The following is a 25,209-nucleotide window of genomic DNA, read 5'->3' as shown; positions in this document are numbered from 1 at the left end:
ACTTCGAAAGGGTTTCTTCCTCTTCGCGATCCAGGCGATCCCCCTCCCGTTCGAGCTTCACCCAGTCGGGATGCTCAGGACCCATACAGTCACATTTTTCTTTCAAGTTGCGACGAACGCACTCGGCGCACCACCGTGAATCATTTGGAGACGACACGCAAGTAACGTTTCGCCTCACGCAGTTCGAGCAAGAATCCATTTCGGGTAGTTCGTATCCGTGGTTCTTTATTCGACGGACAAGATCGTTGCGTTCCTGGAGTTTGCGGGCAGTGTCAGTAGGCATGTTGCATGTTGAAGGACTCGCTGAGGAGCAGCAGAGTCCCGGGGACATGGACGTACTTATAGGATTCGAGACGAATGCCCAGGGGAAGGGAGCGAGTGTTACGACGGAACAAGAAGGCTGGCCAACTACAGGACAGGAAGGAGGGAGGTCGCATGAGACCGGCCCTGGTACCTGGAGGGGCAGCGGGGAATAGTAGTTCCGAAAGTATCACGTGACGGACTCGCAGGATGATGAGAAGAGTCCTAAGAGTCCAGGACTCCGAGGACTCGAGTGAGTTCCCAAGAGTCCACTAGGCACGACGCCACTATATAAGTAGATAGTATTTCCTTAGATAGGAGCTTCGTGCTCAACTCAATACAGTATTTGTTATATACTAGTAACGTGTTACTTGAAGCCTTTGTGTCTGATCCCCTGCCTCCTCTGATAAGTAAACCTTTACGCAAGAGAACCTCTGTGTCTTCTATCGTTTAGAAGTCAGCGTTACAGTCGGGTACTACGGAGGAGTATTACTGCCCGCCGGAAATACCTTGCTGAGCTTGGAACCGGCGAGCAAGATGGGAGGACGGAGCGACAGTTATACGAGGACAGCTGGATTGCTGTCCTTGATGCTGAAGCTACAGTTATACAGCAGCGGAGGGAACATCGAGGAGCTATTGGAGCAAAGACTGAAGCAAGCGTTCGGGCCCGCGCTTCGCTCCTTACTGCGATGAAAGAGAAGCGGGTTATCAACCCCCCTTTACCATCACCCCGGAACCGTATACCAACTCTCCAAGCGCAGGAGTTAGCTGGTAGTGAAGCAAACGATGCTATCACTATTGGTGACGACGATGACGACCAACTCCAGCCCTACGCCTCCTCCTACGCCTCCTCTTTTTCTCCGCCACCATCCTCCTCCTCATCCTCGTCTCGTCAGCCTCGAAAGCGCCAAGCTACTACACTTGACGAGGATGAGGTATTCCATGACCGTGAAGAGCGCCGTGACGAGCGCTTCTTCTCAGTTATGGAAAACTTCTCGAAGGCAGTTGTAGAACCGCCTTCACAAGTGATAACTATCCCTCACGATATCGAGGGGCAGTTAGAAGCGTGCCTCCAGCAACAGGAGAAGCGTATTCAAGCTGGAATTGCTGCCCAGCTTGAAGACTTACGAAAAGAACAGATGGTGATGTTCTCTTCGTTTATGCAGCAGATACGACAGAGAGAAGGGAGAGAGGAAGCAGGGTAGAACAAGTATGTAGCTATATAGTTTAAATACATAAATACGCTTCGATTGATGGCGGGTCTACTTTGAAGCGCCGTGATATCAAATTGCCATGAATACAGGTATGGAAATTCGTGAGTAGAATAGCTACAGCGAAGTACGCTGCAACTGGTTGACTTCCAGATCGAAGGCCTTTACTAAAGGCCATATATGAGAATAGCTGTTGAGTCCGGCCAAAGTAGTTCTCAACAGCTATTCTCGCAGATGATAACGAGCGGTTAAACGCTTGCTCATCAAGAGGCAGATGTCGTCTGCCTCTTGGATGCGAAAAGGGGCTCATAATACCCGTTGTGCATCGATAAGCTGGATCACCGTAAAGGAAGAGCCATTCGGGCTCTTCCATATGATCCATCAATTGCTTGAGTCTGTCTTCGCAACCAGACTCAAGCCACATCATCCAGTCGTTTGCGGTACCAAGAAAGGGTCCGCATAACGACGAAGCAAGCCCATCAGGCGTCACGATGGCCTACCATTGCTGGCCGTGTTGGCGTTTATGGCCATTATAAACGGCCCGCTGGGCTTCATCACTTCCAGCAGGCCGACAGAATCCTCGAAAGGTTCCGTCAACGAAACCCCAGATCCTAGGGCAGCCACCAACAGCTTCTACGGCTGTTGAGAACGCTTGCATCTTCTCATATGATAGATGCGGGGCCCAACTAAGAGTCGGCCCAAACTGGGCAACAAGATATTGGCAAGTATCGTTGAATACGATACTTAACCATGTGATAGATCGACCGAAGATTCTCACATGGCTACACCATCGGCTTGGATAAGCCAAGCGGGCAAGAACTACACAAAGCGCAGTCTCCAGACTAGCAACAATTCGGTGACGGTATGATAATTCCTCAAAGCGGAGGAGCGGAATGAGGCAGCGGATCTCTTCAATCGAGAAGCTATATAGGAATTAGACTAGAATATGAAAAGGGGCTTTTTATCATACCGTAAATACAGCTTCACTTTGACTGGCGACCCCTCACCCCAAGTATCAAGACTCCAATCGCAGCGCTGGTATTCTAATGGCGGCCTATATGGTGGCCGTCGAACGATCCTAGCTAACTGCTGGCGGCGGTAGCGACGACGGTGCTGCTGGCGTGAGCGATAGTAGAATACTATTGCAACAGCTGCAGCAGCTATTATAACCCGCTGCTTATGAGTTACCATTTTATTACTATATAGCTATCTACAGCTTCAAACGCTACTTCAGGAGGCAGTGTTTGAATATGATATTACTACATTGGGCGTTACTACAGGGGTGGTAAGGGGCTACTACTACTATAAGCTACGGCGAATATTAGCATCACTTGGCAGCTTGGCAATTACTACATTAGGTAATGGTCAATTACATCGTTGGTCAAGCTGCTAAAACTGTCTACTGTCTGATGCCGACAGTCTTACTTCCTATTTAGGAAATAGTGGGTTCACAGCGAGCAGGGCTTGTACAGGGTTTGTACAGGGTTTATACAGGGTTCCTGGTCAAATTGTCTACACTAACGACATACAGGACTGTCGAATGAGGTGTCTAACACCTGCTGAATCGCTCTAGTGGGAGAGTGAGTGTATGAGCGATTATTTGCATTTTCTGGATATATATAATATTAAAGTGAAGAGCGGAAATGCCAAGAGTGGTAATGATGTACGACAGCGGAGACAACAGAGAGCCATGGCTCTCCGCTGTCTCCGCTGTGTCTCCGCTGTCTCCGCTGCCGTACATCATTACCAGTCTTGGCATTTATGCTCTCCGCCGGCAGAGATTTAATTGGCCGATAGTTTGTAGAGAACCCACATTTTCGCTGGGAGACCCCGTGATCCCCGACGCTAACATGTGATGAAGGGCAAAGTAAGTTGGGGTCTATGCCATCACCACCATCACCACCAAGCCCCAAATCTGATCATCTGATAAGAAGATTGATTCAACAACCATCCAACTACCACCACCATCATCATCATTCCCACTTCCCACATTTCCACACATAGACAAATACACACATTACACATATATATATATTCGGAATATACAGATCCCATATCTGTATAGCTGCGATCCTGCAGCTACTGGGTCGAGACATCTGCATACATACATACAGAGAGAGAGAGAGAGCTTACAGACTTTCTACAGTCATATCGCATGCATCTCTCCCAAGTGACACCAGAGCACAGAAACACCGACCCATCGCTTCACTACCGTCCTCAGCATAACACAACCGCAACCTGCATTACTGCCGGCCCCCCAAAAAAGCGAATAAAACCCCCCCAGTCCAGTCTCACACTCAGCTCAGCTACCTCTCCAGCGCCTCGGGGCTAATCCCCACTCTCCTAACCGCCAGCAGGCCCCATCAGGCTGGTCATGTTGCACCGCCAGCCTAGCTGCATATGACATCTCGCACCACCTACCCCATCCCTAACCGGACCACGAAGAATGGTGCTACTGCTCGGCTTAACGTCCATGATCCCCACGACGGAGTATCCTACTCTCTCGACACCATATCCCCCAGTACCGACAACGACACTGACGACGACGACGCAAACGATCGCACACGACTCGCTATCCCGCCAGACGATGCGGCACGGCGCACAACAGATCTAGAGACCACATCGAGCGAGAGCACGCGGATGTCGAAGGCGCCGCTGCTGCTCCGGACCAGTCCGGGGATGGGGACGGGGTCGTATGGCGCTGCGCCCGTGGGACACTCGACGGATGAGGAGGAGGGGGAGGAGGAGATACTGAGGCGCAGGCATAAGAAGGCTGCAAGCCGACATACAGTGAGCTCCTCGAGGCGGCGGAGGAGGAGGGCAAGTGGCAGTGATGCTGGTGGGGGTGGGGGTGCGGAAGGGAGTGGTGCCGCGCCGAGTCCGACGGAGACGAGGAGACAGAGTATTTCACTCGGGGCAAGCACGGCGGCCATGGAGGGCGTGGAGGGGTTTGGAATGGAGAGTCGGTTTGGGGTTGGGAAGCTGCCCGTCTCGCCGGGATCGGGGCATTCGTCAAAAGATGGACTTGACGAGGACACCGACCCAGACGACCTGTTCAATGACGAGGATCCTCCGGATAACTCGAGGTACTCGCAGGTGAGGGCGTCGGTGTCAGCGCTGGACGACCTGTCGCTGTCGATCAACACACCGCGGATGTGGACGCTGTCGATGCTGTTTGCAATAATGGGATCGGCTACAAATCTCTTTTTTTCTCTTAGATACCCCAGCGTTTCCATTACGCCCGTCATTGCGCTCCTGCTCGTCCATCCTCTCGGTCTGATGTGGGACAGGTTGCTCAAGCGACCAGGTGATCCGGAAGTCATATACATAGAAGGCAACTGGTCAATGTCGCCCTCATCCGACGATGCTACCCTCGACACCGACAGCGCGGACGACTCACAGCGCTCGACGTCGTCGACCCTAGAAGGCAAGGAATCTCGGCCGCACCGGTTACGGCTTTGGCTCGCCCAAGGCCGCTGGAATGGAAAGGAGCACAGCTGCGTCTACATCGCCAGCAATGTATCCTTCGGATTCGCCTTCGCCACCGACGTGATCGTCGAACAGACGCATTTCTACAACCAGCCCGTCACCATCACATACCAAGTCCTCCTAATCCTCTCGACCCAAATCCTCGGCTACGCCTTCGCCGGACTCAGCCGACGCTTCCTCGTGCGCCCCGGCGGCATGATCTGGCCCGGCACCCTAATGCCGGCAGCCATGTTCACAACCCTCCACAAAGAAGAAAACAGCATCGCGAACGGCTGGACCATCTCACGGTGGAAATTCTTCTTCGTCGTCTGGCTCTCCGCCTTCGCCTTCTACTTCCTCCCCGGCCTCCTCATGCCCGCCCTCAGCTACTTCAGCGTCATCACCTGGTTCTGGCCCGACAACGTCGTCGTCGCCAACCTCTTCGGCGTCTCCTCGGGTCTCGGCCTGTTTCCCGTAACCTTCGACTGGGCACAGATCGCTTACATCGGGTCTCCGCTCACCACGCCGTTCTGGGCAGCTATGAATGTCGTCGGCGGGCTTGTGGTGGTGATGTGGATCATAGCTCCTATTTGTTACTACAATAACGTCTTTTACTCCGCATACATGCCCATCCTCTCCTCCGCCGTCTTCGATAACACCGGCAAGGTCTACGACGTCGCTCGCATCCTCACACCCGACTTCCTCTTCGACCGCGCAGCCTACGAATCCTACTCCCGCGTCTTCATGCCCATAACCTACATCCTCAGCTATGGCCTTCAGTTCGCCGCCCTTGCGTCCCTACTCACCCACACAGCCTGCTGGCACGGTCGCGATATCGTTCGACAGTCGCGCAACTCCCTCGAGGAGGTGAGGGGGCAGGCGAAGATTGGGTATGAAGCCCTTCCCGGGGCGCCGCTGCCGAGGGGAAGAAGAGGGATGAGGGGGAGGAGAATGAGTCTTGAGCCGGGGGTGGAGGATACGTTGAACCAGGAGGATGTGCATAATCGGCTTATGCGGAGGTATAAGGATGCGCCGATGTGGTGGTATTTGGCGACTTTTGTGAGCATGACTGCCATTGGGATTTTCGTGGTCGAGTAGTACGTCCCTCCTTGTCTCCTTTTTCCCCATTCCGTGTCTTTGCCCCTACTTCCCCATCTCATCTCTGCGTATACAAGGCCCACACTAACAAACCCCCAGCTACCCAGTCCACCTCCCCTGGTACGGCCTCCTCCTCGCCCTCTCCCTCTGCGCCCTCCTCTTCATCCCCACCGGCATCGTCGCCGCAATCACCAACCAACACTCCTCCACCTACCTCATCAACCAACTCGCCTGCGGCGCCCTCTTCCCCGGCCGCCCCGTCGCAAACATGGTCTTCGTCACGTACGGCTACATCTGCTCCGCCCAAGGTATCAAATTCTCCTCCGACCTCAAGCTAGGGCATTACATGAAGATCCCTCCCCGCCTGTTGTTCTCGGTGCAGATGGCTGCGACGCTGGTGTCTAGTTTGACGCAGATTAGTGTGTTGAATTGGATGTTTGCTAATGTGAGCGGGATTTGTACGACGGATGCGGTGAATGGGTTTTCGTGTCCGCTGGCGAGGGTGCATTTTAATGGATCAATACTTTGGGGTGTTGTCGGACCGGGGGAGTTCTTTGGGCCTAACGCCACGTACCGGCCGTTGGTATGGTGTTTCCTCATCGGCGCCCTCGCTCCCCTCCCGTTGTGGTGGTATAGTCGACACAGCAAATCGAGTATCGTGCGGCACATCAACCTCCCCGTCCTCTTCGGATCGCTGTCCTGGATCCCACCTGCTACCGGTCTCAACTTCAGTGTCTGGGCAGTCGCCTGCTATATCTTTAACTTCCGCATCAGGAGGAGCGCGCCGGAGTGGTGGGCGAAGTATACGATGACACTTAGTGCGGCGCTGGATAGCGGGCTGGCGTTTGGGGTCGTGGTGATCTTCTTTGGGGTGCTGTATCCGGGGTGGGTGGAGGGGTGGAGTTGGTGGGGAACGGAGGTTTATAAGAGGGGGTGTGATTGGAGGGCTTGTAGTTGGTTGGGGGTTAAGGAGGGGGAGAGGTTTGGGCCGGATAGGTGGTAGAAGGTGCGCCGGGGGGGGGGGATGGAAGTTGGAAGTTGGATTTGAAAGGGGAGGGGGAAGATGTGGTGTGAGCATGTCACGTTTTATAAGAGCGCCTCGATGTATTTTCGGGCATGGATTGGATGGGGTCGAAACATTGAATGGGGTGTTGGGTTAGATATACATAGTACTATACAAGCGCGCATGATTGATATGAATCGCTAGGTAGAAAGATGGCGTGGGATGGTATGATATTACTTTACTATTACTTCCCTACAAAACAGACAGACCTCATTTTGGGCGTGAGACTGAATTTATATCAACTATAAGAGTTGCTCCGGTGAATTGCTCCAGTAGATACTTTTATCTCAATAATCAAAAAAAATAAAAAATAAAGTATTGAAACGACGTGTGCAGGATTTGAACCTACGCGGCCGAAACCATATGATTTCTAGTCATACCCATTAACCACTCTGGCAACACGCCCGTTTTACTTTGTGTGATTGTGGCGAGTAAATGGGACTAGAAACCACTTCGGATTCAAAACTATGGATGTTCAAATCTTTTGCACATGCCGCTGCTTGATGTTGAATTTTCGGTTTTTTTATGTGGAGTAATAGCACCGGCGGCGGGCAGAAGTGCGTAGCCCTGCAGGACCAATATCGCTAAGTCCCACATTGTGAGAACCAACACCGGAAGCAGATGGGAAAGATAGCTGGCATTGACGATGCGGAGGAAAGTCGCGGTTACCATAATGTTGAATATCGACCAAGTGGCGGTCTGGGCAAGCTGGTGAGGAAAGCCTGGATCCAGTGCCACCAACGGCTTTCTCGATTATGCGAGGATATGCGATGGGAATAGGGGTTTGGGGCACAACGGGATCGAAATTTATAGGGATTTATGTTGGTTTATGGTGTGGGTTTACGAAAGATAGAATTGAATGATATAAAACATTGACGTCTCTACTCATTCAACAGTGAAAGTGTGATCATAGAAGCTCAATGATGAATTCCGACATTCAAAGCAATAGGCAACGTCCAACCCCACCAGCTCTCCTCTCCCATCGTGCCCCTAATCCCGCAGATAAAAAAGCAATCAACCTCGCAATGGCATTGATTGTCTTCCAACGCGCCGGCCAGAACATTTTGATAATGCTGCATTATCAAAAATAAACGACGTCGGTGGCGAAATCTTGACTGCCACGTGACTAGCACACTACCATGGCTTAATTCTCAATTATCCGTCCTCAGCCAATCAAATAATTCGATTTTTTCGGCCGTCGGAGCCGTCACCGCTTATCCCCCAACCAATTACAGCCAATAAGAGCGCCCCGATATCCATAATTATTTTGCTTGTGCATACAAAGACTGAGGGACCAGCAGTTTTTTACGCGAGACCAAGTTCCGATCTCGTCGTCCCACCTCCATCTTCCTCTTCCAATCCTCAATCCAACACAATTCTCCCCACTAAAACAACAACCTTCACCGCTGTCAATTCAAAAAAGCCCAATTACATTTATACAAGGGATATTTGAATGATATCCCCCATTTATTAGCTGCTAAGCTGTTTTTCTTCACGTTGCGTCTATGAGTGCGCGCCCGTCAGTCTTCACTTCGCAGGTATGTGCGACTCTTTTTCTTCACCGAGCGGCGTTGTCGAGGCGGATGGCGGTGTCAGTCACCGCTAGGAGTGTTGGATATTCTTCATCTATACCGTACTATTTAGCTGGCTCTTTCTTCTTTCTGCTCTCGTCGGAAAAGGCTTCGTGGGATCTCTGGCTAATGACTCGGTCATAGGATTACATTTCAGGTGCGCACACGAGCAAACCCCGCCTACCGCAACATCCCGCACAACATGCTAACCCACTGCGTAGATCACATCTGGAAAGCTTCAGTAAATTGACGAATCGTCGATCAACCATATACCACCACTTTACACACAAAACTTCTACTACGACATGCTTGCTCGCTTTTCCAAGCCGGCCCTGAGGGGCGCAGGAATCGCGCTCAATGGCCGCTTGGTCTCGCAGCAGGCTAGGTTCCTGGCCACCGTCGAGCCGACCGTTGGAAGGACTATGCCTGTAACCAGGCCAAGGGCTACACCGATTGCTCATGATCGGGCTACGTTCACTATCAGGGTATGTTGAAAAGTGGCGTTGGGGGGGAAGACGACAAAAGGAAGATTTTCTAACTGAGAAACAGGACGGCCCAGTCTTCCACGGCAAATCATTCGGAGCCAAGTCCAACATCTCCGGCGAGGCCGTCTTCACGACCTCCCTCGTCGGCTACCCGGAGTCCATGACGGACCCCTCCTACCGCGGCCAGATCCTCGTCTTCACCCAGCCACTCATTGGGAACTACGGCGTGCCATCCAACCAGCGTGACGAGTTCGGACTCCTCAAGTACTTCGAGTCCCCCAACATCCAGTGCGTCGGCGTCGTCGTCGCCGACTACGCCCTCCAATACAGCCACTGGACGGCCGTCGAGTCCCTCTCCGCCTGGTGCGCACGCGAAGGCGTCCCCGCCATCTCCGGCGTCGACACCCGCGCCATCGTCACCTACCTCCGCGAGCGCGGCTCCTCCCTCGCCCGCATCACCATCGGCGAGGAATACGACGCCGACCAAGACGAAGCCTTCGTGGACCCCGAGCAAATCAACCTCGTCAAGCGCGTCTCCACCAAAGCCCCCTTCCATGTCCCCTCCCCCAAGGGCGACATGCACGTAGCCGTCATCGACTGCGGCGTCAAGGAGAACATCCTCCGCTCCCTCGTCTCCCGCGGCGCCTCCGTCACGGTCTTCCCTTACGACTTCCCCATCCACAAGGTCGCGCACCACTTCGACGGCGTTTTCATCTCTAACGGCCCCGGCGACCCAACCCACTGCGCTGATACCGTGTACCACCTCAAGCGCCTGATGGCGACTTCCCAGGTCCCCGTCTTCGGCATCTGTCTCGGCCACCAGCTCCTCGCTCTTGCAGCCGGCGGTCGCACCATCAAGCTCAAATATGGCAACCGTGCGCACAACATCCCCGCTCTCGACCGCACGACTGGACAGTGCCACATCACATCCCAGAACCACGGGTACGCCGTCGACACCTCCACCCTCCCAGACTACTTCAAGGAGTACTTCGTCAACCTGAACGATGGCTCCAATGAGGGGATGATCCACACCACCCGTCCTATTTTTAGCACGCAGTTCCATCCCGAGGCCAAGGGAGGACCGATGGATAGCAGTTACCTGTTCGATATGTACCTGGAGAACGTGCGTCGCTACAAGGATGGGAAGAAGGTCGTTGGTGCGGTTGTGGAGGAGAGGATTAGCCCGCTCTTGGTCGATATCCTGGCTAAGGAGCGCGTGGGTGTTGCGCCGGCGCAGAAGGCTGCTGCTGCGGCTTAGGGTGGGGTGTTTTTGGACGCAGAGATGGGGTTGAGATGATTATGGTGGGAGGATAGGAGTACTACGTTGCTTTTACTTTGCTTGGTTGTTTTGGATGCGTTTGGGGGATTGAGATCAATACCGCAATTTACGCTTTTTTTTGTCTTTGACTGTTTGGACTTTGTGAACTGAACTGAATTGCTCATCCCCAATCCGAAGCTCTAGATTCTTCCCGCCCCCGGCCTTTGTTGGCTGTGTGTTGTGTTTCTCACTGGGTTTCTCAGGTCGAACATAGAGGAGTCTGTCTACCTGCCGTATATAGATGGGTGTGCTACTGTGTGTGCAACATCCCATGTATTCCACCCGTCTCTAACCTAACCCCTGTGCAACCCATCTCACCTACCCACCTCAATTCCACTATACAGCACATTATACTCGTTTCATACAGACACAGCACAGCACATCATTCAAAAAGCCAAAGTGAGTAAGTAAAATAACCCATCCATATTCTATCCCAACACTACTATAATAATATACTTCCTCCCAATCTTGTGATTACCCCGACCTCCTTTCGTCGGCCTCTTCTTTCTATCCTTTATTATCCACACACGAAAAACAAACCTGCCCTGCCCGCAGCCAATCCGTAACAGGAGAGGAAAACGAAACAGGTAGTCTCGATCCTAGATCTTATATATACACCCCACACCCCCTACAGCTGACTTAAAAAGTCGACACCGCAATCGCAACAGCCTGACTCGCCGAATGCGAGATCGAAACACTCACCTCCCTAACACCCGCCTTCTTGGCAGCAGTCGCCGCATCACCATGTAACTATTTCCAAGTCAGCACACCATTCACATCACACCTTGTCAAACAGTCTTGAATACTCACATGAACAACCAACACCCCCCCCTCCCCCGCCAAAACCTCAATACTCTTCAACTCCGCCCCCCCCCCCCGGCTCGGCACCCCCAAACTCTTAAAAACCGCCTCCTTCGCGCTCCACCTCCCCGCAAAACTCGCCTGCGGATCCGCAGCAGCGCGACAATACCGCGCCTCCTCATCCGTGAAGTTGCGCTCTACGAAGGTGGAGTTATCGATGTTGATAGCCGACACATCCTCGACGTCGACGCCGACCTTTGTGCCTGGGGCAGCGGTGCTCTTGGCCAGTTTCTCCACGACCAGTTTGGTGGCTTCTTTGCTTGATGTGGTGGCAGGCTTGGGCGCCTTGGCTGCGCGGGCGGCGGCTACGGCTTCAGCGGCGAAGTTGGGGGAGTAGGTAAGTCCGGCGGTCTTCTTATCAACCGACACCCTAGCGTTAGGGTTGAGGAAGACATCCGGCATCTGCTCATCCGTGTACGGCGCATGGGTCTTCGCGACGAAGATAGAGTTGTTGATAAGCCCATTATGGAAGTACCTATACGCCTTCTTCTGCCTGGCCTCTAGCTTGCCACGGTACGTAGCGAACGTCTCCTCATCGAGCGTCGCGAAGAGGTATTTAGGGTGGATACCAATAGCCTGCGCGCCCTTCTGCCCGAAGCCGAATGAGGTCACGGAGAAGGCCTTGATGCCGTCGGTTTGGATGCTCTTGCTGGGGTAGACGATGAAGTCGAACTGCTCCATGACCTGATCGATGTTATCTGCATTGCGGTTACCGGGGACGAGACCGGTGTTGAGGACTTGCAGCGCGCCGTTCATCATCCAGCCACCAGCAGCGCCCTTGGGGTGGCCAGTAAGGAATTTCTGGAAGATACCGAGGAGGGCGTTGCCCTTCTTGCGGCCGAGGTGCTCGAGCTGCTGGCAGATGGTCTTGGACTCATTCTTGTCGTTCGCGACGGTCGAGGTGCCGTGGAAGGAGGCGACGTCGAGATCGTCGATGGTGAGACCCCAAGTGGCGAGGGCACCGCGGATAGGCGCTATGGTAGGGTCCTTCTTCCAGAAGCTGTTGCCGAGCTGGTCGAGGACGTCGCGGACTTGGCGGGCTGCTTCGCGCTCGATGTGGTCTGTGCGCTCGCTGGTGTAGACGGCCTCGTTGAAGTCGCCAGCGCTCTGGGCCTTCATGGCTGCGACCTCCTCGTGGAGGTACTCGAGCTCGGATTCTTGCCATTGGACGATCTGCTTCTTGCGGAGCTCGATCTGGCGTCTACGGTACTTGATGTCGAGGAGGGGGGATGGGAAGGCGCCGGCGGACTCGCGGGCGGTGGTGAGGACACCTTGGCCGGGAGCTGGGATGGAGCGGCCGATCTTGTCGGTGGCAGTGGCGGTCATGCCGAGGATACCGTAGATGGGTACACCCATGTCGAGGGCCAGCTTGGCGGTCATGATGAGCTGCATACCGGCACCCTGGGACTCCATGAAGCCGTTTCTGGTGGTGGTTGCTGGGCGAGACATCTCGGCGGGAGTGCGACCGTGGGCGAGCTCGTCCACGCCGTTGCTGGTGGCCTTCATGTTGGCGAACTCGTACGAGCCTTCCTCGGTGAAGTCATCGAATCCACCGACGAAGCAGACGCGGGCCTTGCCCTCGATGATGGTCTCGTAACCGATATCCAGAGACTCGACGGCAGTGGCGCAGGCACCTGATGGGGTCTTGATTGGTCCAGTTGACGACAGGATCAACATGTTAACCCAGGCACTCATCGTGTTGATGAAAGACTCCTGGAGAATATCCTTCTGGATCGGCAGGTCCAAGTAGCGATCCTTGTACATGCCCCTGAGAGCTGTTGCGCCACCAATACCGGAACCGATACAGTTACCGACCTCGGAGATGTGGACGTACTTGTAGAACTCGTACGGGTCGGTGATACCAGAGGCCAGGAGAGATTCAACCGTGCATACAAGAACCCAAAGAGTAACTGGGTTAACTTGTGCGACGATGTCGTCAGGGATACCGTACTTGGTCGCGTCCCAGCCAAGTGGAATCTGGCCGGCAACGATGCGGTCGAAGCGAAGAGCCTTGGGAACCAACAGGCTTGCGCCCTTCTTTAGGCGGACAGTGTATTCGCCAGACTCCTTGATCTCAAAGATCTCAACCTTGTCCTCATGCTTGAGCTTGAACTCATTCGCATTCTCCTTGGAAGTCTCAAATGGCTCAAGATCCTCCTCAATGACAACCTCCTGGAGGAGCTCCTTCTTGTTGGGGTCGTACCCGTCGAACATCTCTGGCTCGATAAGACGGATACCGGCGTGCTCAAGGATGTGTGCCTCGTACTTTGGCTTGACATCCTTATCATCAACCGGCTCGCCAGTCTTAGCATCAACCCATCCGGCGTACTGCTTGCCCTTGATCAGACCGTTGTGGTTCTTGATAAGACCCATAATCCAGGCCATCTCAATGCATCCCTCGAGGGAGAACTGGCCATAAGCCTCCATCTCCCAGCGAGTCCTCGAGTTACCCCAAGGACCGACCTCAGCAAAACCAGTGACAACGACAACCTTCTCGAGGTCGACCATGCCCTTGAGGTTCTCGTTGAGAGGCTTGATATCCTTCTCCCAGTCTGGCAGGTTGGGGAAGTCGAACTTGATGTTGGCGCGGGGCTCAATGGTAACCTTCTGGTACAGAGCCTCGCTCTTCTCACCGTTGACGATCTTGTTCTCAAGAGCTGTCTCCTTGCTGACGGCACGGCGAACCTCGCTGGTATCCATGATATCCTTGCGGAGGTTGGTCATGACGTCCTTTAGACGTGGGATGAACTGGAGTCCACCGTTAAGATCGGCGAAGACAGGCTCAGACTGGCAAAGGTCGACCATAGGAGGAGTCAGGAGACCCAACAGGTTGAAGGCCATCTCGGTTTGCGAGAAGGTGCGAACACCGTAAGCCTCAACGCCCTCAGCAGTGATGTTGTTAGCACCCATAAGGCCAGTGCCACGAGTCCATCCAATAACTGCACCGCAGATGGTGAGGAAGTTACCCCAGTTCTCAGAGTGCCAGCGGTTGAAGAGGGTCTCGAGACCCAGCTTGGACTCGGAGTACAGACCATCGTTACCGAAGGTACCGTGGTTGGGAGACAATGGCAGGATAACTTGTGCCGGGCGAGTCTCGTATCCGCGGTCGGCCTTCTCCTTCTTGACGGCACCAAGGAGACGGAGCACGTTGGTAAGCATGATACGGTGAGCAAGCTCAGACTTCGAGTCGATACTGTCGATCTCACGTCCGTTCTCCGGGATAGCAGCGAAGGGAATAACGAAGTCAAGATCCCATCCAAGACCATCCTTGGGGTTGTAGATGTAGTCAACCAGAGCGTCAACATCTTGCTTGCTTCCTTGGTTGAAAGGAACAACGATGAGCTGAGAGCCCCTGGATCCGTAGCGTGCGTACATGGCCTGGTAGTACTCTGTGACTTCACGGGAAAAGCGGCTAGTCGTGACAACGACCTTACCACCACCGCTGATGAAGCCCTGGAGGACCTCAGCACCAATGGAGCCAGCACCTGCACCAGTCATAAGCGCATTCTTTCCCTGGAAGGAGAGGCCGTTCTTCGCGGCATCCTCCAGGCCATTGATATAAAGACCGGTAAGCTTCTTGCTGTACTCCCATCCATGCTCATCCTTTCTCTTTAAGTGCAAGAATGGGATAGTCTCGACCTTTCCTTGCTTGACGGGCTTCTTGATGCCGCTGACACTGCCCTTGGTCTCCTTGGGCATAATTTGACCCTCGCTCATGGCCAGGGAACGGATGACATCGCTGTACAGAGTCTTGATCTGAAGTTGAGATTCCTTAGACAGCTTGTTCTGCTGCTTGATGAGCTTGTAGATCTTGCCAAGATCGTGCTGGACCTTGGTTCGGTTTCCGTACTCGGAGATCTTTCCTCCATCGGCCATGTCCTTGACATAGTGCTCCAGCTTGCGCACGCTCGTTCTTGGAATCTCGCTGTACTCGAGATTGCCACGGGCGTCGACTGTAGTGTGGGGACCGGTAGGAACAGACACGTCCTTGTACATAGGAGGCGTGTTGAGAACATCCTTGCAGTTCTCAATAAGCTGCTGTCCAAGCTCCTTGGCGAGCTGGTAAGTCTCTCCTCGGTCTGCCGGGCAGTGGTCGATGTGATACTGCATGAAGTCGATGAGCGTTGGGTTCGCACGGTTCATGATTCGGATACACTGGCTAACAATCTCACGATCGACAGCCTTGAGGCGGCCGAAAATGATATCGTAGAACATGAGAAGCGCATCTTGACGAGCCCAATTCCAAGATGAATCATAAACTCTAGCCTTCAGCGATGTGAAGACGGGCTCAATACCAGCCGCGTATGCCTCTCCGTGCTCTACATTCCACAAGTCGAGCTGTGACTGCAGAGCAGCCTCCGACTTCTGAGCGCCAACAAAGGACTTGTCGCCCGCCCGTAAATCGATCTTCAAGTACCTCGCGAACAGCTCAAGTTGTTGCTTGAACAGCGCGCGCTGGTCCTTGGTCAGTGCGTCAATCGCAGCAGGGTCCATCATCATTCCGCCGCCACCACCACCGCCCGCAGCAGCGACAGGTGCGGAAAGGCTGATCCCAGCATTTGTCGCATATTTATTTGATACCTCGTCGAGGAACGCTTTGGCGTCGGCCTCCGCCCCGAGACGTGCCGAGGGCTCCATAGTAAGCGCCAGCAGGAGGACACCGTCCTGGCGCCCCGGACCAAGACACCACCTCGTCTCGAGATATTTCCTAGCGGATGTGATATTGAAGCCACCAGGCATCTTTGATGAAATTAACCTGGCGATAAGAGATAGTGACTGCTTTCCAAGTTGGCCGTTGAATGTAGCCTGCATGGATTGTGAAAGCTCGTCCAAGGGGATATCTTCGGGCTTCTCGGGTGTCGAGCCAAACTCCTTGCCCAAGTCACCTAATATTTCGTTTTGGAGAGTCGATTTGCCTATTGATGAATTGTTAGCCGCTGTAACACAGACTCTGAAATGAATGAACATGCATACCTCCAACAAGATCCTTGATAGCCTTGCTCAAAGGAACCTCCGTAAACGGCTTCTTCAGCTTCTGTGCGATAAGAGACCTGACAATCTCCAGGGCGCCAACGGGGGCATCTGGGACTTGTGCCGCTGGTCCTGCACTTGCGGCAGGTGCAGCAGCAGCGACAGGGGCGGCGCCAGCAGCAGGGGCAGCAGCAGCAGGCGCATCGCTCGACGCAGCTGCCTCTGGCTCCTCCTCCACTGGGTCAACATCGTAGTAGATCTCCTTCGCGTCCTTGTTATAGCAGAGAATCTGTCTCTGCACAGACTTGGCGGCATCGTGAGCCTGGTACTTGGAGGCCAGCGTCCTCTTCGCCATCACACCAAGGGTATCTGCGGGACCGATCTCGACAATCCTCTCGGTCAACTTGTCGGCAAGAATGACATCTTGTGTCTCGATCCAGCGCACGGGCGACGCGAATTGGTATGCCAGCAGCTCCACGAGGAGCGTGTGGGCGAGCTCCTGCTCGACTTCGGGACGCATGGCGAGTGGGTATTTAACGTCCGAAGACTATGATGGTGAAGTAGGTGAGTGGTTATCGGGTGGAGGATTGCTTGTTGGAGAGTCCGTGAATAGGATCCACGGCGAGGTTTGTCTTGGTGGTTGGTGTTTCGTAAATTGCAGGAACTGTATGAATGGCTTGTCTGTGAAGAATGGGTATGATTACAACCAACGTAAGGGGGGGATTTGAAGCTCGACGAGGGCAAGAAGGGTACGGCAAGAAATAGAGAAGTGATTGATGATGATTATAGATTGATAGTTTGTGAATTGGGGACCCGACGAAGGAGAATAAGGAGCTTCGGGAGAGCGGGGGGAGGGGAAGAGAGGATAGAAAGGTTGATTTCCAATGGAAGTTGCGGGGGGAGAGGGAGGTCGTCGTTGGGAATCGTCGATGCACAGACGGGAGCAATTGCAGGCAACAAAAAAGTTGGGTCTATGGTCTCAACACAGAGAAGGCGCTAACCCTGATTTGGGTTGGGGGGGGGGTGGGGGGGTGGAGGGATTTGGTGTGGATGGGGCGCGTGCGTTGTGAGAGTGTAGCCTGGGAGGATTTTGAGGGGTGGGAGAGGTCATGAACAAGTCACTGTTAGAGTGGTGGTTTACTGGGTTGTGGTGCATACGTATGCTAAGAGTACATGAGTAGTACGCGGCAGAGGAGACAAAAGGTTGAGCACGAGAATGTATCGGATTACTGAATTATACCATACTGAGTGAACTGACTGACTGAAGTGACTGAGTGAACTGACTGACTGAATTATACTATACTGACTGAACTGACTGACTGAACTGACTGACTGAACTGACTGACTGAACTGACTGACTGAACTGACTGACTGAACTGACTGACTGAACTGACGGACTGAACTGACGGACTGAACTGACGGACTGAATTATACTATACTGACTGAACTGACTAATTTGATCCGACAATATAGTATATAGTTACCACAACAATATAGTGGATAAGATGCCTCATGCCCTACTTATCACCACGTGACCACTTTCCTCGATACATACGGAGTACTCCAACTTCAAAAACTGTTGTGGACGCTAACGTCGATCAAGCTAGTGTCCTCAGATTCAACTCCCCTCATTGGCCCACATTGCCGCATTGGCCCGCATCGACGGCTACACACCCCTGCTATCAAGTACGTACCATCCTCATCATCCTCGTACCATCCTCGTACCATCCTCGTACCATCCTCGCTACGGCAACCAGCCTGCGCCTGCATTTGCGTTGGATCCCCATCGGAACGCTAGTCTACCGCCCTAGTCGGGTTTTGGCGAGGCCTTGTTGAGCTCCCTACCAGCCAGAACATTTGTACGTACGGAGTGAGTACCTCCTCAGATTTCCTGCCCCCCCCCCCCCCCCCTCTCTCCTACTTCCTCACCTCTACTACAAACACAACTCTACTATCCCGCATCTCAGAGCTCATATACCTTCTTCTACTCCGCTCATTCTACGTCGTGCTGCTGCTTGAAGCCAATTTACCATTTACCCTATTTCTCTTTTAATACAGATCCCGCAAATTGACCCCTTAATCATCGACTCCGAGCTCAACCCCCCCATCCTCTCTTCCGTGATAAGAAGGCATTCCTGCTCTTAACTGAGTATCTGGAATCTCGAGAACAAGGTGCGTTGCCCAGTGCTTTGTAGTAGGAGGTGGAGAGACGTGAATTGTGTTCGAAGCTGTCTTCACTTCAGCCTCTCCATGCTCACTGGACCAATGAATTTTTCTAACCTGCCTCTGCCTCCCACTACAGACTTCCTACCGCAACCTCCTTTATACCAACATGCTGGGAACGTCCACCGGACCCCAGACTGGCGTTTCGACTCCACGATCGTCATCCTCTCTCCGACCCCTCACCCTCACACATGGATCCCTCGAGCACTCCTTCCTAATTCCCACAAACCTCCACTTCCACGCCTCCCAGATCAAGGACCAGTTCCTCGCCTCTCTCCCGGAGCCAACAGACGAACTCGCACAGGATGACGAGCCCTCCTCGGCAGCAGAGCTCGTGGCGCGATACCTGAGCTTCATCGCCGCAGAGGTCGAGTCTGGAGAGGACGATGCGCAGGGGTCATACGAAGAGGTCCTCAAGCTCGTCCTCAACGAGTTCGAGCGCGCCTTCCTGAGGGGCAACGATGTCCACGCCTTGAGCGGTGTAATTCCCGGCATCGACCAGAAGAAGCTGGAGACCGTGCGGGGATACTATGCCGCGCGCGCCGCGAGCAACCGACCGATCAGATCGCACGAGTCTGCGCTCCTGAGAGCCGCCAGCGAGGGCACAGCCAAGATCTACTCTGTCTTCGGTGGACAGGGAAACATCGAGGAGTACTTCGATGAGCTCAGGGAACTTTACACCACCTACCAGTCTTTCATTGGCGAACTCATTACTTCGTCGGCTGAGCTGCTCCTGACCCTCTCTCGCGACCCCAAGGCCGAGAAGCTGTACGTCAAGGGTCTGGATATCATGACCTGGCTGCGCCACCCAGAGTCGACCCCAGATGTCGACTACCTCGTCTCTGCGCCAGTCAGCTTCCCACTTATTGGTCTTGTCCAGCTTGCGCACTACAGTGTTGCATGCAAGACCCTTGGTCTCACCCCAGGCGCATTCCGCGAGAAGCTCAGCGGTACCACCGGACACTCTCAGGGCGTTGTCCTTGCTGCTGCTACCTCGGCGGCCGACAGCTGGGAGTCGTTTGATAAGATTGCCACCCAGTCTCTCACCATCCTTTTCTGGATTGGCTCTCGCAGCCAGCAGACCTACCCGATAACTTCCCTGGCACCAAATGTGCTGCAAGACTCGGAAGAGAATGGCGAGGGCATGCCCACGCCCATGTTGAGCATCCGTGATCTTTCAAGAGAGCAGATCCAGGAGCACATCGACGCCACCAACCAGTACCTTCCCGAAGACCGTCACATCTCGATCTCGCTCGTCAACAGCGCCCGAAACCTCGTCGTCACGGGACCTCCTCTCTCGCTCTATGGTCTGAACCTCCAGCTCCGTAAAGTCAAGGCTCCTACTGGGTTAGATCAGACTAGAATTCCCTTCACGGAACGCAAGGTCAGATTTGTGAACCGCTTCCTGCCAATTACCGCCCCATTCCACAGCAAGTATCTCTCGAGCGCGACCAGCAACATCGACGAGGACTTGAAGAGCGTTGTCATCTCGAGCAAGGATTTGGGTATCCCCGTTTTTGACACCACCACTGGCAAGGACCTTAGGGAAGGGATCGAGGGTAACATTGTGCCAACCCTTGTTCGCCTGATTACTCAAGAGCCAGTCAACTGGGAGAAGGCTACTGTCTTCCCGCAAGCCACCCACGTCCTTGACTTTGGCCCAGGCGGTATATCCGGCCTTGGTGTATTGACCAGCCGCAACAAGGATGGAACTGGCGTCCGCGTCATTCTGGCTGGCACTATTGCCGGTACCGTGCCGGAAGTTGGTTACAAGCCAGAGCTCTTCGACCGTGATGAGGAGCACGCTGTCAAGTACGCTGTTGACTGGCTCAAAGAGCACGGTCCTTGTCTTATCAAGACAACTAGTGGCCAGACCTACGTCGACACGAAGATGAGCAGACTTCTAGGAGTTCCTCCCGTGATGGTGGCTGGTATGACCCCCTGCACAGTGCCTTGGGACTTTGTTGCCGCAACCATGAATGCTGGTTACCAAGTTGAACTTGCCGGTGGTGGATACTACAACGCCACGACCATGACCGAAGCCCTGGCCAAGATCGAGAATGCCATCCCCGCAGGACGTGGAATCACAGTCAACCTCATCTACGTCAACCCCCGCGCTATGCAGTGGCAGATCCCTCTCCTTGGCCAACTCCGCACACAAGGAGTTCCGATCGAGGGTCTCACTATCGGTGCTGGTGTCCCATCCATCGAGGTCGCACAGGAGTACATTGAGACTCTCGGCCTGAAGCACATCTCGTTCAAGCCAGGATCCATTGATGGCATCCAGTCCGTCATCAACATCGCCAAGGCCAACCCAACCTTCCCTGTTATGATGCAGTGGACCGGTGGACGCGGTGGTGGTCATCACTCCTTCGAGGACTTCCATCAGCCAATCCTGCAAATGTACGGTAGAATCCGCAGATGCGATAACCTCATTCTCGTCGCTGGCAGCGGCTTCGGTGGTGCTGATGATACCTACCCTTACATCACCGGTACCTGGTCTTCCAACTTTGGCTACCCGGCCATGCCCTTCGACGGATGCCTTTTCGGCAGCCGCGTGATGACGTCCAAGGAGGCTCACACCAGCAAGAATGCCAAGAAGGCGATCACCGAGGCAGAGGGCGTGGAGGACAGCCACTGGGAGAAGACCTACAAGGGCCCAGCTGGTGGTGTCATCACCGTCCGCTCCGAGATGGGCGAGCCGATCCACAAGCTCGCCACCCGCGGTGTCAAGTTCTGGGCCGAGATGGACCAGAAGATCTTCAGCCTGCCCAAGGAGAAGCGCGTTCCGGAGCTGAAGAAGAACCGTGCGTACATCATCAAGAAGCTCAACGACGACTTCCAGAAGGTCTGGTTCGGTCGCAACAAGGCTGGCGAGACGGTCGATCTCGAGGATATGACTTATGGTGAGGTTGTTCGCCGCTTGGTTGATCTGCTTTACGTCAAGCATGAGGCGCGCTGGATTGATAAATCTTACACCAAACTCACGGGAGATTTCATCTACCGTGTTGAGGAGCGCTTTACCAAGGGCAAGGGTAACCCCTCGCTGCTACAGAGCTACACTGAGCTCAACGAGCCATACGCGACTTTGGAGAGGATTCTTGAGGCTTACCCTGAGGCTGAGACTCAGCTTATCAACGCCCAGGATGTCCAGTTCTTCCTCCTTCTCTGCCAGCGCCGCGGCCAGAAGCCAACTACCTTCGTCCCCGTCCTCGACGAGAACTTCGAGTTCTTCTTCAAGAAGGATTCGCTGTGGCAATCTGAGGATCTTGAGGCCGTCATTGGCCAGGATGTTGGCAGGACTTGTATCTTGCAAGGCCCAACTGCCGTGAAGTACTCCAAGATTGTCGACGAGCCCATCAAGGATATTCTTGATGGTGTCCACAACGCCCACATCAAGGGCTTGACTAAGGATATCTACAACGGCGATGAGTCTGCCATTCCGGTCACTGAGTACTTCGGCGGCAAGCTCGTCGAGTCCGATGCCGAGGCTGAGTTTGAGGGCCTGATTGTCAACCAGGACGCCGAGAGGACCACATACCGTCTGTCTTCGTCCCCACCGGCTACCCTGCCGTCATTGGATGCCTGGCTCACGCTTCTCGCCGGATCCAAGCGTTCGTGGAGACATGCTCTCTTCACCTCTGAGATATTCGTCCAGGGGCAGAAGTTCCAGACCAACCCGATGAAGCGCATTCTCACGCCAGTCCGTGGATTGTTCGTCGAAGTCCTCTACCCGAATGACCCAGCCAAGACTGTCATCACTGTCAAGGAGCAGCCAAGACCCAACCACTACGTCCAGGTCATCGAGGTCAAGCTCGAGGGAAGCAACAAGATTGCCGTCAACATCACCAAGGACACCACAGCTCTCGGAGAGCCAGTTGACCTCGAGCTGAAGTTCAGGTACCACCCAGAGGCCGGCTATGCCCCAATACACGAGGTTATGGAGGACCGCAACGACCGCATCAAGGAGTTCTACTGGAAGGCGTGGTTCGGTAACGAGAAGCTCGACTTGGACGCATCTGTTACTGGCGAGTTTGACGGTGGATGCGCTACTGTCACCGGCGAGGCCATCAATGACTTCGTCCATGCCGTCGGCAACAAGGGCGAGGCTTTCGTGTCTAGACCAGGCAAGGAGGTCTATGCTCCTATGGACTTCGCGATTGTCGTTGGCTGGAAGGCCATTACCAAGCCCATCTTCCCACGCACGATCGATGGTGACCTGCTCAAGCTTGTCCATCTCTCCAACGGCTTCCGCATGCTTCCTGGTGCCGATCCGTTGAAGGAGGGCGATGAGGTCGCGACGACGGCGCAGATCAATGCTGTTATCAACCAGGATTCTGGCAAGATGGTTGAGGTTATGGGCACGATTACCCGCGAGGGCAAGGCTGTTATGGAGGTCACTTCGCAGTTCCTGTACCGCGGTGCCTACACCGATTTCAAGAACACGTTCCAGCGCAAGACGGAGGTGCCCATGCAGTTGCACCTGGCGTCCAGCAAGGATGTGGCTGTGCTGCGCTCCAAGGAGTGGTTCAACGTTGAGGAGACCGATATGGATCTCCTCGGCCAGACCCTTACTTTCCGTCTGCAGAGTTACTACCGCTTCAAGAACAAGACCGTCTTCGGCAGCGTCGAGACCAGGGGACAAGTCCTCCTCGAGCTCCCGACCAAGGAGATCATCCAGATCGCCACTGTGGACTACGAGGCCGGTGCCTCCCACGGTAACCCAGTCATCGACTACCTCCAGCGCCACGGCTCCTCCATTGAGCAGCCCATCAACTTCGAGAATGCCATCCCGCTCAACGGCAAGGCGCCGCTGCAGCTCAGAGCCCCTGCGTCGAATGAGACCTACGCTCGTGTCTCGGGTGACTTCAACCCCATCCACGTTTCCCGCGTCTTTGCCAGCTACGCTAACCTTCCCGGTACCATCACCCACGGCATGTACTCCAGTGCTGCCGTGCGCAGTCTTGTTGAGACCTGGGCGGCTGAGAACCACATCGGTCGCGTGAGGAGCTTCCACGCTTCGCTTGTCGGCATGGTCCTCCCTAACGATGATATTGAGGTTAGACTGCAGCATGTTGGTATGGTTGCTGGTCGCAAGATCATCAAGGTTGAGGCGAGCAACAAGGTGACGGAGGAGAAGGTTCTTCTTGGTGAGGCGGAGGTGGAACAGCCCGTCTCGTCGTATGTCTTCACTGGACAGGGATCGCAGGAGCAGGGTATGGGTATGGAGCTTTATGCTAGCAGCCCTGTTGCGAAGGAGGTTTGGGATCGGGCTGATAAGCATTTCATGGATACTTATGGTGAGTTTTTTTTAATTCGATTCTGTAGCTTGATGCAGTTAACTAACGGATACCAGGCTTTGCTATCACCAACATCGTCAAGAACAACCCCAAGGAGCTGACCATCCACTTTGGTGGCCCCCGCGGAAAGGCCATCCGCCAGAACTACATGGCCATGACCTTCGAGACCGTCGCCTCGGATGGCACCACCAAGTCGGAGAAGATCTTCAAAGAAGTCGACGAGAACACCACCTCGTACACCTACCGCTCCCCCACCGGCCTCCTCTCCGCCACCCAATTCACCCAGCCCGCCCTGACCCTGATGGAGAAAGCCAGCTTCGAAGACATGCTCTCGAAGGGCCTCGTCCAGCGCGACAGCAGCTTCGCCGGTCACTCCCTGGGCGAGTACTCCGCCCTGGCTGCCCTCGCTGATGTCATGCCCATCGAGTCCCTCGTCTCCGTCGTCTTCTACAGAGGTCTCACCATGCAAGTCGCCGTCGAGCGCGACGCGTCGGGGCGTTCGAATTACTCCATGTGCGCTGTGAACCCGTCGCGTATTAGCAAGACCTTCAATGAGCAGGCGCTGCAATACGTCGTGGAGAATATCGCCGAGGAGACGAAGTGGTTGCTCGAGATTGTGAACTACAATATCGCGAATATGCAGTATGTCTGCGCTGGAGATCTGCGGGCGCTGGATACTCTGACGGGCGTCACGAATTACCTCAAGGCGCAGAAGATCGATATCCAAGCCTTGATGGAAATCCTCAGCATCGAGGACGTGAAGGCGCATTTGGTGGAGATCATCCGCGAATGCGCGCGCCAGACCGAAACCAAGCCCAAGCCCCTGGACCTCCAACGCGGTTTCGCCACCATCCCGCTCAAGGGCATCGACGTGCCCTTCCACTCCACCTTCCTGCGCTCGGGCGTCAAACCCTTCCGCTCTTTCCTGCTGAAGAAGATCAACAAGACGACGATTGATCCGAGTAAGTTGATTGGGAAGTACATCCCTAATGTCACCGCGAGGCCGTTTGAGATTACGAAGGAGTACTTTGAGGATGTGTATCGTCTGACGAATAGCCCGAAGATTAAGGATGTGCTTGCGAATTGGGAGAGTTATCAGGATGTGGGGAGGGCGGGGAGTGAGAGTAGCTTCGAGCATGTGCAGGCGGAGGGGATGGAGACGGATGCGTCGTAGTGTGTGTGTGGGGGGATTAGATAGATGAGTGAGTACGCAGGTTTTTGCGGATGACTTTTTGGGGGAGGGGAGGAGAGGAAGTGAGGGAAGTTTTTTATATATCTGTAGAGAAGCGTGGTTGTTTTTAATGTAGAAAGGGATGAATAAATGAATGGTTTAAAAATAA

General features: G+C 54.2%; 5 protein-coding genes and 1 non-coding gene across 6 annotated transcripts; 4 read left to right on the top strand and 2 right to left on the bottom strand.

Annotated features, from left to right (window-relative positions):
• Positions 1–281: 281 nt before the first annotated feature.
• VC83_06102 (uncharacterized protein) lies at positions 282–1,505 on the top strand (the record flags this gene model as incomplete). The annotated part of the gene is made up of 3 exons (XM_024469707.1): positions 282–450; positions 538–553; positions 755–1,505. 3 exons carry the CDS (start codon positions 282–284, stop codon positions 1,503–1,505), a joined length of 936 nt encoding a protein of 311 aa, XP_024324040.1.
• Positions 1,506–3,300: 1,795 nt separating this feature from the next.
• On the top strand, positions 3,301–7,080 carry VC83_06101 (uncharacterized protein; the record flags this gene model as incomplete). The annotated part of the gene is made up of 2 exons (XM_024469706.1): positions 3,301–6,076; positions 6,177–7,080. The coding sequence occupies exons 1-2, from the start codon at positions 3,912–3,914 to the stop codon at positions 7,078–7,080; spliced, it is 3,069 nt and encodes a 1,022-aa protein (XP_024324042.1). The 5' UTR covers positions 3,301–3,911.
• A 384-nt stretch (positions 7,081–7,464) lies between these two features.
• On the bottom strand, positions 7,465–7,546 carry VC83_06100 (the record flags this gene model as incomplete). The annotated part of the gene is made up of 1 exon: positions 7,465–7,546. It is a non-coding gene; the product is annotated as a tRNA-Ser (tRNA).
• A 924-nt stretch (positions 7,547–8,470) lies between these two features.
• CPA1 (Multifunctional pyrimidine synthesis protein CAD) lies at positions 8,471–10,858 on the top strand. The gene is made up of 4 exons (XM_024469705.1): positions 8,471–8,678; positions 8,856–8,868; positions 8,933–9,196; positions 9,261–10,858. The coding sequence occupies exons 3-4, from the start codon at positions 9,017–9,019 to the stop codon at positions 10,452–10,454; spliced, it is 1,374 nt and encodes a 457-aa protein (XP_024324208.1). The 5' UTR covers positions 8,471–8,678; positions 8,856–8,868; positions 8,933–9,016; the 3' UTR covers positions 10,455–10,858.
• Positions 10,859–10,930: 72 nt separating this feature from the next.
• FAS2 (3-oxoacyl-[acyl-carrier-protein] synthase) lies at positions 10,931–17,272 on the bottom strand. The gene is made up of 3 exons (XM_024469704.1): positions 16,350–17,272; positions 11,325–16,291; positions 10,931–11,264 (listed from the first exon to the last, which is right to left on the bottom strand). Exons 1-3 carry the CDS (start codon positions 16,864–16,866, stop codon positions 11,154–11,156), a joined length of 5,595 nt encoding a protein of 1,864 aa, XP_024324207.1. The 5' UTR covers positions 16,867–17,272; the 3' UTR covers positions 10,931–11,153.
• A 992-nt stretch (positions 17,273–18,264) lies between these two features.
• On the top strand, positions 18,265–25,199 carry FAS1 (beta subunit of fatty acid synthetase). The gene is made up of 3 exons (XM_024469703.1): positions 18,265–18,518; positions 18,649–23,869; positions 23,926–25,199. Exons 2-3 carry the CDS (start codon positions 18,679–18,681, stop codon positions 25,041–25,043), a joined length of 6,309 nt encoding a protein of 2,102 aa, XP_024324216.1. The 5' UTR covers positions 18,265–18,518; positions 18,649–18,678; the 3' UTR covers positions 25,044–25,199.
• The last annotated feature ends 10 nt before the right edge of the window (positions 25,200–25,209 follow it).

Source organism: Pseudogymnoascus destructans (genome assembly GCF_001641265.1).
Source record: "Pseudogymnoascus destructans isolate 20631-21 unplaced genomic scaffold scaffold_10, whole genome shotgun sequence".
Lineage (NCBI taxonomy): Eukaryota > Fungi > Ascomycota > Leotiomycetes > Thelebolales > Thelebolaceae > Pseudogymnoascus > Pseudogymnoascus destructans.
The sequence above is the reverse complement of the archived record's forward strand: the minus strand, read 5'-3'. Positions and strand labels throughout refer to the sequence as shown.